Source organism: Lactuca saligna, chromosome 9, assembly GCF_052625555.1.
Source record: "Lactuca saligna cultivar CGN05327 chromosome 9, ASM5262555v1, whole genome shotgun sequence".
Classification (NCBI taxonomy): Eukaryota; Viridiplantae; Streptophyta; class Magnoliopsida; order Asterales; family Asteraceae; genus Lactuca; species Lactuca saligna.
Genome location: NC_136425.1, coordinates 150121089 through 150135642, shown reverse-complemented (window position 1 = coordinate 150135642; position 14554 = coordinate 150121089). Strand labels below are relative to the sequence as shown.

The 14554-nt window shown below is 32.7% G+C and overlaps 1 protein-coding gene across 1 annotated transcript; it reads right to left on the bottom strand.

Moving 5' to 3' along the window:
- Positions 1-214: 214 nt before the first annotated feature.
- Positions 215-4120, bottom strand: LOC145016815 (TMV resistance protein N-like). The gene is made up of 5 exons (XM_078975012.1): positions 3642-4120; positions 2294-3395; positions 1882-2208; positions 1320-1774; positions 215-1187 (listed from the first exon to the last, which is right to left on the bottom strand). Exons 1-5 carry the CDS (start codon positions 4118-4120, stop codon positions 215-217), a joined length of 3336 nt encoding a protein of 1111 aa, XP_078831138.1.
- Positions 4121-14554: the final 10434 nt, after the last annotated feature.

Below are 14554 nucleotides of genomic sequence, written 5' to 3'. Positions count from 1 at the left end.
AATGCCCTAATTCCTTGTAGTGTACTTGTGTATATATTTTTAAATATTTATGGACGAATGTTTGATTCGTGTCATCAATTTCAAATTTCAAAAAAAAAGTAAATAATCACTATAACATGGAGAAAGTACATGATAAGATTCTCTATTAGCTTCTCAAAATTATCCCTAGAGCATGGTGTATCTCCATTATTCACACTTTTACATAAAACAACTCTTACTCCATTGATCCTTTGTTTATGGTTTGTATCTTGGATGTAAAACCAAACGACTCAAGAAGCTCTCTCGACCCAATAATCTGAAGTTCTTTTAATAAAATAATGCTCTGTGGAAGATGACTTATGTATGTACCTGAAATATCTAAAACTTTTAGACATTTCATCTTACAAATGTTGTTTGGGATATATCGTAAAAGCCTACAACCCCTTAGGATTAACTTCTCTAAGCATACTAACCGGCCAAGATCCTCAGGTAACTCCTTAAAATGCCCACAACCATTAAGACATAAACTCTTCAGATTTAGAGTTTGTCCAAGGTTAAGGGTCCTCAACTTTGAATGACGAACGTCAAGGGATGCAAGCTTTTCACACACATAAGGTATATGAAGTTCTTCTAAATCGTAACAATTGCTAAGCTCTAAAACCTTGAGATTTGGAGTCATCCCAATGTCAAGGGTCCTCAACTTTAAACTAGAGAGCTTGAGGGATGTGAGATTTAGACATTTGTAATGCATGTGAAGTTGTACCAAATCGTTGCATCCTCTAAGTACCAATTTCTCGAGATTCGGAGCCAAACCAAGGTCAAGGATCCTCAACTTTGAATCATGAATGCAGAGAGCTCTTAGATTTGAACATTCAATAGGCATATGAAGTTCTCCAAAATCACTACATCCAACAAGAGCCAAATTAACAAGATTTGGAGCTAGTCCAAGGTCAAGGGTCCTCAACTTTGAATAACTAATGTCAAGAGATGCAAGCTTTTGACATTCATTGGTAATATGAAGTTCTACCAAATTTCCACATTTAAATACTATCAACTTCTCAAGATTTAAAACCCGACCAAGGTCAAGGGTTCTCACCTTTGAATGACTAATGTTGAAGGATGAGAGCTTTTGACCTTCATCAGCCATGTGAAATTCTTCCAAATTGTATACATTTTCAAGAACTATATCCTCAAGATTCGGAGTAAGCCTAAGGTCAAGAGTCCTTAACTTTAAATTAATGAGCTTGAGGGATGTCAGATTTAGACATCTACCGGTGAACTGAAGTTCTCCCAAATCATCACATTCAACAAGAGCCAACTTCTTGAGGTTCAAAGCACACCCAAGGTCAAGGGCCCTTAATTTTGAGTAACTAATGTCAAGGGATGCAAGCTTTCGACATTCATCAGCCATATGAAGTTCTTCCAAATCATAACAACTTCTAAGCTCCAAAAACTCAAGATTTGGAGTCGTCCCAATGTCAAGGGTCCTCAATTTTAAATTAGTGAGTGTGAGGGATGTTAGACTTAGACATCTTTTGGGCATAAGAAGTTGTACCAAATTGTCACATTCATCAAGTACCAACTTCTCAAGATTTGGAGCCATCCGAAGGTCAAGGGTTCTCAACTTTGAATCATAAATATTTAAAGATATAAGTTTTAGACATTCAATGGGCATGTGAAGTTCAATCAAATGACCACATCCATTAAGAGTCAACTCCTCGAGATTTGGAGTAATCCCAAGGTCAAGGGTTTGCAACTTTGAATGGCTGAGGTAAAGGAATTTTAGCTTCTTAACCTAACAAAAGAAAAAAAAATCAAGATTAATATTGGTATAATAACAAAACAATAGATGTATATAATTATAATGAATCATGCAAAACAATCAACTAACCATCAGTCTACCTTTGTTTCACTCCCTTTCCAAAGTTGTACCGAATCGCTATGAATCATTATAAGTGTAACAAGATTATTTGCTTCAAATGTTTTGGGTAAAGACCTAAAAGGGTAATTGCGACAGTGCAGATATTGTAAAGCATTTGGAAAATATGGGTTAACTCTCTTTGATTCTGAATTGAAACCAAAAGAATCCGTTTTACTTGAGCAAATAAATTCATGTCCCAAAGTTACGTCAAGAAATCTAAGTTCCTTCATCTTTCTAAGACCTTTCATAACAATTTCTGGATTGAACTTTAGTTGGTTGAATTGTAAACATCTTGTTGCGTTAGTGCCCTATAATCCAAACCATGAAACTTGTGTCATAACAAATGAAATATGTTTGTTTACTTTAACTATAATTAATAAACTTGAATCTTACCAAGTTATTAGCCAATATATCTTCAATTTCGTGTTCAATCCACAATCTGCTATGTTTTCTAGGCTCACCAGGATGTGAACGGCGAACAATATTCCTACCCATTTCTTCAATATGGTCATGCATGCCTAAGAACTTATCATGGGAAATAGTTATGAGAGATTTTTGCTCAAGAACTCTTAAACCATATCTAGCATGGAACCCACAGCTTTCAAGCGCTGTGATTGCATAGTCTATATGCCGACCTTTCAGTATACACGCAACGTCTAGGAACATTTCCTTGTGATCCTCCTCTAGACATATATAGCTTAATTCCAATTTTTTCAAAGTTTCTTCTAATGGAATTGTTTTTAGTCTTTTTAGGACATCTATCCATTGAAGCTCAGTTTGACCACAGAGCGAAGAACCCAAAACTGTGATCGTTAAGGGAAGACCAACAGCATATGATACCACTTTTTGTGCTAGCTCTTCATACCTTTGAATTGGAATCTCTCTCCCAAAAGCATACCTACTAAAGAGGCAAATTGCTTCCTTATCCAATAACAAACTGACATTATGAATCAACTTCACCCCATGTGCTACCAGCAATTGTTCATCTCTTGTTGTAATAATAATTGTACTTCCTGGCTTAAACCAATTAGGATCACCTGCTAACACCTCAAGCTGGTCCCTATGATCCACATCATCTAGAACAACAAGAACCTTTTTACAAGGAAACATCCTCTTCAACATGTTTTTCCCATCATAAACACTACTTACTCTGATAGCTTGATCATTTAAGACATCTGAAAGGATCTGATTTTGCAATGACATCAAACCGGACAATGAAGCCTTTGAAACTTCCCTAACATTCTCAACAAAGCTTTTACCTTCAAACCAAAGGGATATTTGATCAAAAACAGCCATAGCCAAAGTTGTCTTCCCACCGCCTCCCATTCCCTTGATCCCAATCATGCGGGCATCATCAAAGCCAGTTCCTAAAGATGATATAACTTCCTTGATACGGGACTCCATACCTACTAGTTTTTCATTAATGCCAAAATTGATGGAACGTAACTCTAGTGAAACCTTCTCAACAATTTTTTGGATAAATTTAGCTTCATGCCTGTATTTTAAAGATTCAGTTAGCTTACCAAAGATCCACATGATCAATTATTTTCAGGACTATAATATACATACAAGAAATAATAACTTAGTCATATAATCAGATTTCGTGTTTAATTTTTTGATATGACTGAGTTTGTGTTAGAATTTCATATTACAACATGAGCTGCCAAAGATAACTCATTTTAAACATAGTTTAGAAGGAAACAAAATGAAAGAATATTACAGATATATGGGAAGGAATTACCCATCAGCAGTTTGCTTTAATTCCCACCCAGCCAAATCGGCAGCTTCTTTCAAAGCCACTCTCCATTTCCCAGCAGCCTCAGCATTTTCATGTTTGGCAAAGGCCTCTCCAACTGCCCCACTTTGTTTGCGGACTTCCGAGGGTTCCACATCATAAAAGATGGGGTAAGCAGTATGCTCAGTCATCTGATGACACTCCATTATCTTCACAAGCTCATCCAAACACCAAGAGGAAGATGCATAGTTCTTGGAGAAAACAATGATATAGAATTTTGAGTCTTCAATGGATCCGATGAGCTCATCACTAATCTTTACCCCTTTCTTAATTCTCGCTCCATCTTTGTAAGTGTATATGCCTTTTTGTTTAAGAGCATAATAAAGATGATCAACGAAGTTCTTACGGGTGTCTTGGCCTCTAAAACTCAAAAACAGATCATACTTAAAGCTTTTGTGAACGGATGAGGTTGAAGTAGATGCCATTGATGGTATAATTGAAGAATTTATAAAATAAAATCTTTGTTGGAATTTTTTTATAAGAAACAATTGCAAAGTAACTTGTATGGAAATGAATTCAACAACCGGCACCATTATGCATTAAAAGGAGGATGGTTGTAGCATGGCAATGTAATGTGAAGGTGATGTGTTTGTTTGTTAGGAAAAACTTTGGAATTAGGCGGAGAAAAAAAGTCCCCTTGCTTACGAAGAGCTAGATAAGATCGATTGTTTAGTTAAAAAAAATGCAATTAAGATTCTTTTTGTTTTATATGTTAGTATTTTGTTCAAGTTCATTGATTCTAGAAAGTATATGTATTTTTTGGCAATTTGGCCCAATGATATTTACATATGACAAAAAGCTTCGTATTTTCTACAATAACTTTTCGACCTATATTACTTGAAAATGAGAAAAAAGTAACACTACTTTTTGCAAGAATAAGTCATGTATTTAATTATTGTTATTGTATTTATATCCGTACTCCATTAATTTATAGTGGCTTGTTTTTGCAAATTTTTTGTATTTCCACAACAAGATATTAATTTAATTACAGTGAGAAAATGAAGATGATTGAAAGAGTCGTTTGCTTGTTTCTTTAATGATATCATTTTCTAAATTACAAAAGAAAAAAAAATTGTGACACAATGTTTATACAGCTGTAAAATATTGAGATAGAGGTGGGGTTTCTCCTCTATTTAGCTCAAGAGAAAAGTACCCCTGTTGGAGCAACTTAAAATAGAGTCAAAAAAAAGATGTTATTTTGTTATGAAAATTAGGAAAAAAAATGTTCTTGAGTTTTGATAAAGATGTGTGCAGGTCACTTCAGTTTTTTACTTTTTTTAAGATATGGCTCTGTTCTTTTTGGGTGTGTATGATGATAGACTTTATCAGTAAGATACCGGGTGTCTATGATGATAAAGTGGTATTTAAGATATTTGGTTATACATTATTGTTAAACTATGCAAATACTACCGACTATAATAATTAGTAATTTTGCTCATTTTATTTTTTTCCTATTTATCTTCCTATCTGTTTGAAATGATGACAAATATATTAAAATATAACTAATATTATCCATTGACACTGTGTTTTTCTGTCTCAAATTTGACGTTATGTTTTTCATTTTTGTACAATTCTGACTACTTGACCGGTCAACCCAGTTACCTGCTGGTGTCGGTGTTGATGATGTGGTAGCTGACGTGTCAAAATTGATTTTTTTTCCTACAAAATACACTAAGTTTTCATTTATTTTTTTTTTGACACTAAGTTAAATTTTTTCTTTCAATTTTGACATTATGTTTTTTTGTTCCAAATCGAACTTCATTTTTTTTTCAATTTTATTCAATGTTTACCATTTTCCATTTAAAATTGTATAAATATTTTTTCAATACATTTTAAGCCGTATAAATACATTTTTTTTATTTAAAAACCATATTTTTTTTATAAATACAAGGGTTTTTATATTCAAATAATAAGTTTATGTATAAATATTTATTAATTATATAAAAAACCGTATTTTATATTAAATACGCAACTTTAAAATGAGTTTGGAGGTGTGTAGTCGATCAAGGCCTAGAGCTCAGATTTGCAAGCCGTGAAATTTTTACATCTTATTCGAAGATTATGATTAATTTGGTTCTCATGATATAACTAATTTATACTAAAATAAAATAAAATAAATAATGTAAATTAAACATAAACCTTGTATTTATATAAAAATGTGGTTTTAAAACGAAAAAAAATATTTATACGATTTAAAATGTAATAAAAAAAATATTTATACGGTTTAAAATGAAAACTGATCAACATTAAACAAAATTGGAAAAAAATAATATTCAATTTTGAACTAAAAAGCAGAGTATCGAAATTGGAAAAAAAAAAATTAAACTTAGTATCAAAATTGAAAAAAATTAAAAACTTTGTGTCTTTTGTGGAAAAAAAATTCAATTTTAACACTTCAATATGTCATGTCAGTATGACACATCATCAAAAACTGACACGTTATCATGTCATGTCAGCAGGTAATCGGGTTGACCGATCAAGTTGTTAGAATTGTAAAACATTGGAAAATACAGTGTCAAATTAGAATTTTGGTGTAAACTTAATGTCTTTTGTGTTATTTACCCAATTTAATTTCTCTCACAAATTGCACCCATTTATGATTTTCAAAAGCAAAGGGAAGCAACTGTTAAACTTAACTTAGAGGCTACAAACAAAATTACTAGAATTATTTTTATTAGAGTTATAAACCATTCTTAGGGTGAGATTTGTGTGGTTCTGAAACTCATTCCATTTTAGAGTTTTTAAATCCCAGCTTATCAACACAATAGTTGGAAAATAATATGCACTTTTTTTCAATAGATACAAAAAGAAAGCATTGAAAGGAAAAATATAAAATTCTAGAGTTTACTAAGCAATAAGACCCACTAATTCTATTACTCAGGGATTTCTTCAAATCAAAAAACAAGGAATAAGGGACTATTGCATCAACTAAACTGAAAGCGATTAGCTTTAGTTTATATCTATATAAACTCCTAATTCTTCAAGTGACCATATGAAAGTTTCCATCTTGAGAAGTTTTGTCTTGATGTTTGCCACTTGATCATAGCTACAGTGAATTCTGCTACAGTTGCGGACAAACTCCCTACCGATTACTTCGTGTTACTGAAGACAATGCTACTACATTCAATAAGAATACATATCCATTAGTGCTTTTTCTATAATCCAAGTCACCTGTATAACAACTATCGATATATACCATTAACTTTTCACCTTTTCAGGGTTTAGAAGGCTTGTGGTGGAGAACCAAATTCCTAATGGATTACATAATTTCGCTTTCTGATCTGATATTTCTATCATATGTCTGAGTTACAAGAAATCCAGTCTATGATAATCCTAAAGGGACACTTGCAAATCTAGGCACAGAAACGCTAGCCAAATTACTAGAGAATTTTGAGATCATTTAGAAGAGAGAGTTGAGAAGGGTATCACATGGCTCAAGAGAATAGTCTTTTTTATACTTGACATATTAGGGTTTTTATCTTCTGAATTAGTTATGTAAATTATGTAATTAATAGCATGATCAATAGGTATTAATAGCATGATCAATGGGTTTCAAAACTGACGAGATTTGTCAATCTTACCAACACTAGAATTTGGATTTTTGATAATGATTCTAATTTAAATTTTTGAAGACCTTTTGGGGTGCTCCCCCACACTCTAGGGGGCGCCAGGGGCTCTGCCCCTTGAACCCTGCTATGGGTACTTCCCCTAGGACCCTACAAGGGGGCACGACCCCCTTGACTCCCATCATTTTGTCGTGCAGGCTTATAATTCGATCTTATATATGTGTGCACTCCGCAGACACCAAACATATAATATAAAGTCCATATTATAAACCCCTTAGCTCATATATTAGTTTCAATTACACAAAATTTCTAGTAACACTAAAATCACCAATACTCCCCTCTCTTATAGAATAAATCAAATGAAATAAACCCCTTTAAGTATCACAATATCATTTTTGCTACTTGAATTTGTTGTGAAGGGTTTCCCATTAACTTGGTTGATAAACATACCATATGTATTAAGAAGGGGTCGGTGATAGTGATATACATGAGGCTTCCATTAATTTGCATGTTAGGAAATTAAGGGACTTAGTACTTAAGCAAACACACAAAAACAATAATGGAAATGATGAATATTAACAAAAAAAACATAAGGATTTAACATGATCAAGGCTAGACTAAACCGTTGAGATCGCTTATAGATAATCAATTCTATACACTTTCTATATATTTATTGCATTTACAATGGCATGCTTTGTCATATTTTATGTTACAATCAATAAGATTCATTTATAGTATTGTTAAGCTAATCCTTCTGGGTCAGGCTCATGGGCCCATGACATAAGCTTACCCATGGTGGCATACTTGCATGTAAATAGTTGCATCAACTTTAACACCTTAACCCTCCTTTCTTAATCTCCAAGACAAAAGTTCTAATCAATATTACAAATATATATATATATATATATATATATATATATATATATATATATATATATATTAATCGATAAAAACTTTTTTTAAATTATGTGATTGGTAATGGTTCCTCATGGAAAGGTGATGGGCAAACCTCCTTACCACTTAGAAATGCATATCATAGGCCTTAGGACAATGTTGCCAACAACCACCTTGAAAAACAACTTCACATGATGTTCAACGTTAAAACATCAATAACTTACAACCAACATGATTGATTAATAAAAAGAAAAGACACTTAAAAATACTTAAAATGGGCATGAACATATTATATGGTACATATCATAAGACAACCACAAAATGTAATATGATCAATTAAACATGGAGGAAGTACATATTACAACAGTTTTTTATGATTCCAGGCCTTTGGAGCTTCTAAAAATCATCCTCGTAGCTCGTGTTGCGAGGTTTCTATCTTGGATGTAAATCTGTACGACTGAAGAAGCCATAGACCTTTCAACAAAGTAATGTTATGGGGAAGATGATGTATGCACGTTCCATTTATATCCAATTCTTTTAAACATTTTAAACTTTCAAGTTCCTCGGGCAATTTCTCAACTCAAATACAATAGCTAAGATGGAGATGTTTTAGACATTTCATCATACAAATGTTGTTTGGGATATCTCGTAAAAAGTTACACTCCATGAGATTTAGCTTTTCTAAGCATTCTAATCGGCCAAGATCCTCTGGTAATTTCTTAAGACTCTGACAAGATGTAATTTCGAGGGATTCAAGATGTTTCAACATACAAATGTTACGTGGAAGATGTTTAATCTTTGTAGATGACAAAGTTAGGTCCTCCAAACTAACTAATCGGCCAAAATCCTCGGGTAACTTTTCAAGACACCGACAAGATTTAAGATTGAGAGATTTCAAATGCTTCAACATACATGTGCTAAATCTTCCTAGATGACAAGGTTAGTTTCTCTAAAGATTCTAATCGGCCAAGATCCTCAGGTAACTTCTCAAGACACTGACAAGATATAAGTTCAAGTTCTCTCATATGTTTCAACATACAAATGCTATTCGGAAGATGCTTAATCTATGTACACGACAAACTTAGCTCCTCGAGACATTCCAACTGGTCAAGGCCCTTGAGCGCCTCTAGAATACTTCCTTTGAGTTTAAGCTTTTCGTAAACATTATAACCCAAAAATTTATAATGAAAATGTATTAAGGTTTGTACAAGCATAGAGACCAAAAGAAATAAGTTTCTCAAGATTTCTATTCAATGAGGGTAGATCTTCTTTATAATAACATGTAAACCGGAACATTGGCAAATTATTGTATGGGTGAAATGGGCATCTCTCTATGCATTCCGCAATCAGATGTAACTCAGCTAAAAGGCCCAAGTTTAAGTGATTAATCCACACAACTAGAAGTGTCGCCGCTTATGTCAAACTGAAAAGATGTAAACCTCAAACAACCACTCAAGTCTAACTGTCCAAGTAGACAAGCTTTTTCAGATATCCAATGGGAGCGTGTAGTTCTACCAAATTAAAACATTAGTTAAGATACAACTTCTTGATTTAGTGTCAGCCCAAGGTCAATGTTCCTCAACTCTGAATGACTAATGTCAAGGTATGCAAGCTTTTGACATTCATCCGCCATGTAAAGTTCTTCCAAATCATGACAATATTTAGAGTAAATTACACGAATTGTTCCTATGGTTTAGGGTAATTTACGTGTTTGGTCCCTAACTTATTTTTTAACTCGGAAGGTCCCTATTGTTTGTTTTTGTTACACGTTTGGTCCCTATATCACCTAAAAATACTATTTTGCCCTTGAATTTTTAACTTATTTAAATAAACACACCCCCAACCCCAACCCCCTCACATTATCTTACCTACCATACCATTTTTCCCTATTTAAATAATAGTCTTTTTAGGTAAGATAGAGACCAAGTGTGAAACAAAAACAAAAAGTAGGGACCAAGCGCGTAAGAAAAACAAATATTAGGGACCTTTCGAGTTAAAAAAATAAGTTAGGGACCAAATGTGCAAATTACCCTAAACCATAGGGACCATTCGTGTAATTTACTCCAATATTTAAGATCTAATAACTCGAGATTCGGAGTCAGTTGAATGTCAAATGTCCTCAACTTTGAATTAGTGTGAAGTAGGGATCTGAGATTTGAACATCTATCGAGAATGCGAATTTCTACCAAATCATCACATTTAACAAGAATCAACATCTCAATATTAGGAGCTATTTGAAGGTCAAGGTTCCTCAATTTTGACCTTGTGAAGTTGAGGTATTTAAGCTTTAGGCATTGATCGTACATGTGAAGTTCTACTAATTCATAACATGTTCGAACATCCAACCACTCAATATGTGGGGTCATTCCAAGGTCAAAGGTCCTCAACTTTGAACCATAAAGGCAAAGGGATTTTAGCATTAGACATTTAATGGGCATGTAAAGTTCAACCAAATCACCATGACCTCTAAGTGTCAACGTCTCGAGATTTGGAGTCAAATCAAGGTCAAGGGTCCTTAACTTTGAACAATTGAGGTGGACACCAGCACAAAAAAAAAAAAAAAAAGATGAATATTAGTGTAATAACAAAACAATAGATGTATAGCATTATAATGAATCATGTAAATAATCAATATCAACCATAATTCTACCTTTCTTTCTCCCCCTTCCTAAAGTTGTACGATATCAATGTTAACTATCTCAAGTGTGAAAATATTATTTGCTTGAAATGTTTTGGGTAAAGACCTAAAAGGGTAATAATTCCAACGTAAATATCATAAAGCATTCGGCAAGTACGGGCAAACTTTATACAATTTCCAATTCCAACAACAACAATCACTTTTATTTCGATCAATAAATTTCAAAGACACGTCAAGAAATCTAAGTTCTTTCATTTTACTAAGGCTTTCATAACAATTTCCGAATTGAGTCCCCACATGGAGAATTGTATACATCTTGTTGCTTCAGTGCCCTGTAATCCAAAAGTAGTCACCATTAACTGTGAGTCGCAACAAATGCAAAATGTGTTAGTTTCTTCAATTTACAAATAAACTTGATCCTTACCAAGTCATTAACCAGTATATCTTCAATCCATAATCAACTATGTTTGCTAGACTTATCGGGGTGCAAACGACGAAACAATATTCCTTCTCATTTCTTCAATATGGTTATGCATGCCTAAGTACCCACCATGTGAAATAGTTATGAGAGATTTTTGCTCAAGAACTCTTAAAACATCTCTAGCATGAAATCCATAGCTTTGAAGTGCTTTGATTGCCAAGTATTTCAGCCAACCTTTAAGTATGCATGCAACATCTAGGAATATTTCCTTGTAATCCTCCTCCAGACCAATATAGCTTAATTCCAAATTTTTTTCAGAGTTTCTGTTAACAGAATTGTTTTTAGTGTTTCCAGGGCATCTATCCATTCAAGTTCATTCTTACCACACAGCAAAGAACCCAAAACTCTGATGATGAATTGAAGACCAGCAGCATAACATACAACTTGTTGTGATAGCTCTTCATACCCTTTAATTGGAATCTCTCTCTCAAATTCATACTTACTGAAGAGGCAAATTCCTTCATTATTCGATAGCATATGGACATTTTGAACCAAATTCACACCGTGTGCTACAAGCACTTGCTCATCCCTTTTTGTCATGATAATCCTACTGCCCGGCTTAAACCAACTAGAGTCATAGGGTAACGCCTCAAGTTGGTCTATATGATCCACATCATCTAAAACAACAAGAACCTTTCTACCACAAATCATCCTCTTCATCATGTTTTTCTCACCATAAACACTACTTATGATGATGCCTTGATCATTTAAGACACTTGAAAGGACTTGATTCCGCACAAAGAAGCATTTGAAACTTTACTCACATTCTCAACGAAGCTTTTACCTTCGAACTGAAAGGATATTTAATGGAAAATAGCTCTGGCTAAAGTTGTCTTCCCTCCACCTCCCATCCCCTTGATACCGATGATCCGAACATCATCGGTACTAGTTTCTAAAGATGATAAAACGTCCTTGACCCGTGACTCCATGCCTACTAGTATTTCATCAATGCATAAATTGATGAAACGGAATCAAGAAACTTAAATACCTAAGTATGTAACAGATTATATCAACAAAGTAAATCAAAATTAAACTTTAATCTTTAAATAAACTACATTCAGGTCTGTTCAGGTGCACCAAGAAGTTGAATCCTTAATCTAAGAAGACATAATACTTAAACTGGGGGAAAAGGAAAACCCAAAAAAAAAAAAAAAAAAAAAAAAAATTGAGACGACGTCACCAACGATTTAACATCAGCAATTCGAACTATTGATTACATATTCACCGGCACTTAATCGGACCGACGTCTGAAATCAGGCTATTGGGTATTTTCGCTAACCATGAATGTCTATGATGTAATATGTATCATTTTAAACTGTTAACTTATATATAATAGGTTTAATACTATTAAATGAAATAAAATTATATATTTTGATTTCTCTGTTTAAATACTTTTTATTTCAAAAAAAGCCTTTACAGTATTTTATTTATTTTGGTTCAGCTGTTTTAGCATGTTAATAATAATAATAGTCTTCTGGTAATAATAATAATAATAATAATAAACTTAATTTTTTTTCCAAAAAAACTCTCATATTTCTTTCTTTTGGGGTAATTTTTTTAGGTTTTGGCTAATAATTCTCGTATTTGTCTTCTTGTTTAGGGTGTTTTTGATAAATTTTTATATTTGGATGTGATATATGATTTTTGTTTAAAACAAACAGAAAGAATATCATCTCCAATTTTTGTTGGTAATACATATCAAAATATATTTATAAAATGTTCAAGATTTAAAATTGTTTCAGAACCTCAGTCTGGTCTATGTTTGGAATAATCTTATGTTTTGAGTTATGTGTTACCATGACATGTCACAGAAAAGGAAAAAAAAAAAAAAAAAAAAAAAAAAAAAAAAAAAAAAAAAACTCATAGCATTCACCTAAGGAAATGGTTACATTAGTTGAAAACAAACCGAACGTTCAGCGAACTGTTCGTAAACTGGTCGATAAGAAGTTCATTTATATTTGTTTATTTAATAAATGAACGAACATTAACACAAATTATTGTTCGTTTAGTTAAACGAACGAACATGAACAATAGTATTGTTCATTCACTTATGTTTGTGAATGTTTATTTATATCCGTTCATTTAAGTTCATTTTACATCCATATATGTTCAATTGTATTTGATTAATTACTATACTATATATTTGTTTATGTTCATATATATTTGTTTTTCTTCGTTACTTTATGTTCATTTAACATGTTCACAAATATAAACGAACGAACATTAATAAAAAAATTCGTTCATGTTCGTTTATTTGTTTGGCTAACTTAAATGAATGGACATGAACAAGCATTCGTTCGGTCCGTTTACAACCCTAGGTGACACTACAAAAAGGTTATTTACACTATAAAAATTAATTGTATTATATTTACTGTTTCTTGATATTTTGACTTATTTATAATGTTTAAATTGATAATTGATTGATTATTTTAACTTTCATTTCTTCCCAAACTCTAAATTTAAGATCAGATTTTAGGTCGAGTCTACTTTCTTTTTAAGTGCAAAATCAAACTAATTGGGTCTTTATGTGTTTTCGGAATCATTAGCAGAATGCTAGGAGGGGCATGAATAAGATAAAAAGAAATATTAACATAAAGAGAACATAACTGGGGAAAAAGAGAGATATTAAGGATAAGCCAAGAAAAAGGAACTAAGAAAAATGCTCAAAGATGAAGAAGATAATGTACAAAAGTACAAAAAAACCATTTAGAGAATTTTTGGTTGAGCAAACTCAACAAAGTACAAGCATATAAATCGTCTTCATGTTTCATTTTGAAATTGTGTCGTTCGCTTAGGATAAAAAACAACTCAACAAACACAAACAAAATAATAATAATAATAATAATAATAATAATAATAATAATAATAATAATAATAATTTAATGTGGTTCATTTGATCGGAATAATCAAATTATTACGCATGCAAAAGTAGAGAGAGGTTTTATTAATAATCGTTAATACACGTTTCCAGTGGTAGGGTTATAATCATATAAGGAGGTCTATCTATATTATAACATTTGACCTAATTTCTTCGGGATTGGGGTCCCTAGACCTATGATATCATCGACATAAGCTGGCTCATAATCATATGTGGCAGACTTGGTCCCTAAGTTACTAGGTCAATACAAAACTCAGAATTCAAAACTACTTTTGATCATTGAAGGTGAAGCTCTAGTGATGAGCTATGCAGCCCACAGTGCTTGGCTTTGCTACAAAGTGTTCAACTAGACTTCTTAACTTCGCCAAAGCTCTGCTTCCTACTTGTGCTCTTTTGACCTCT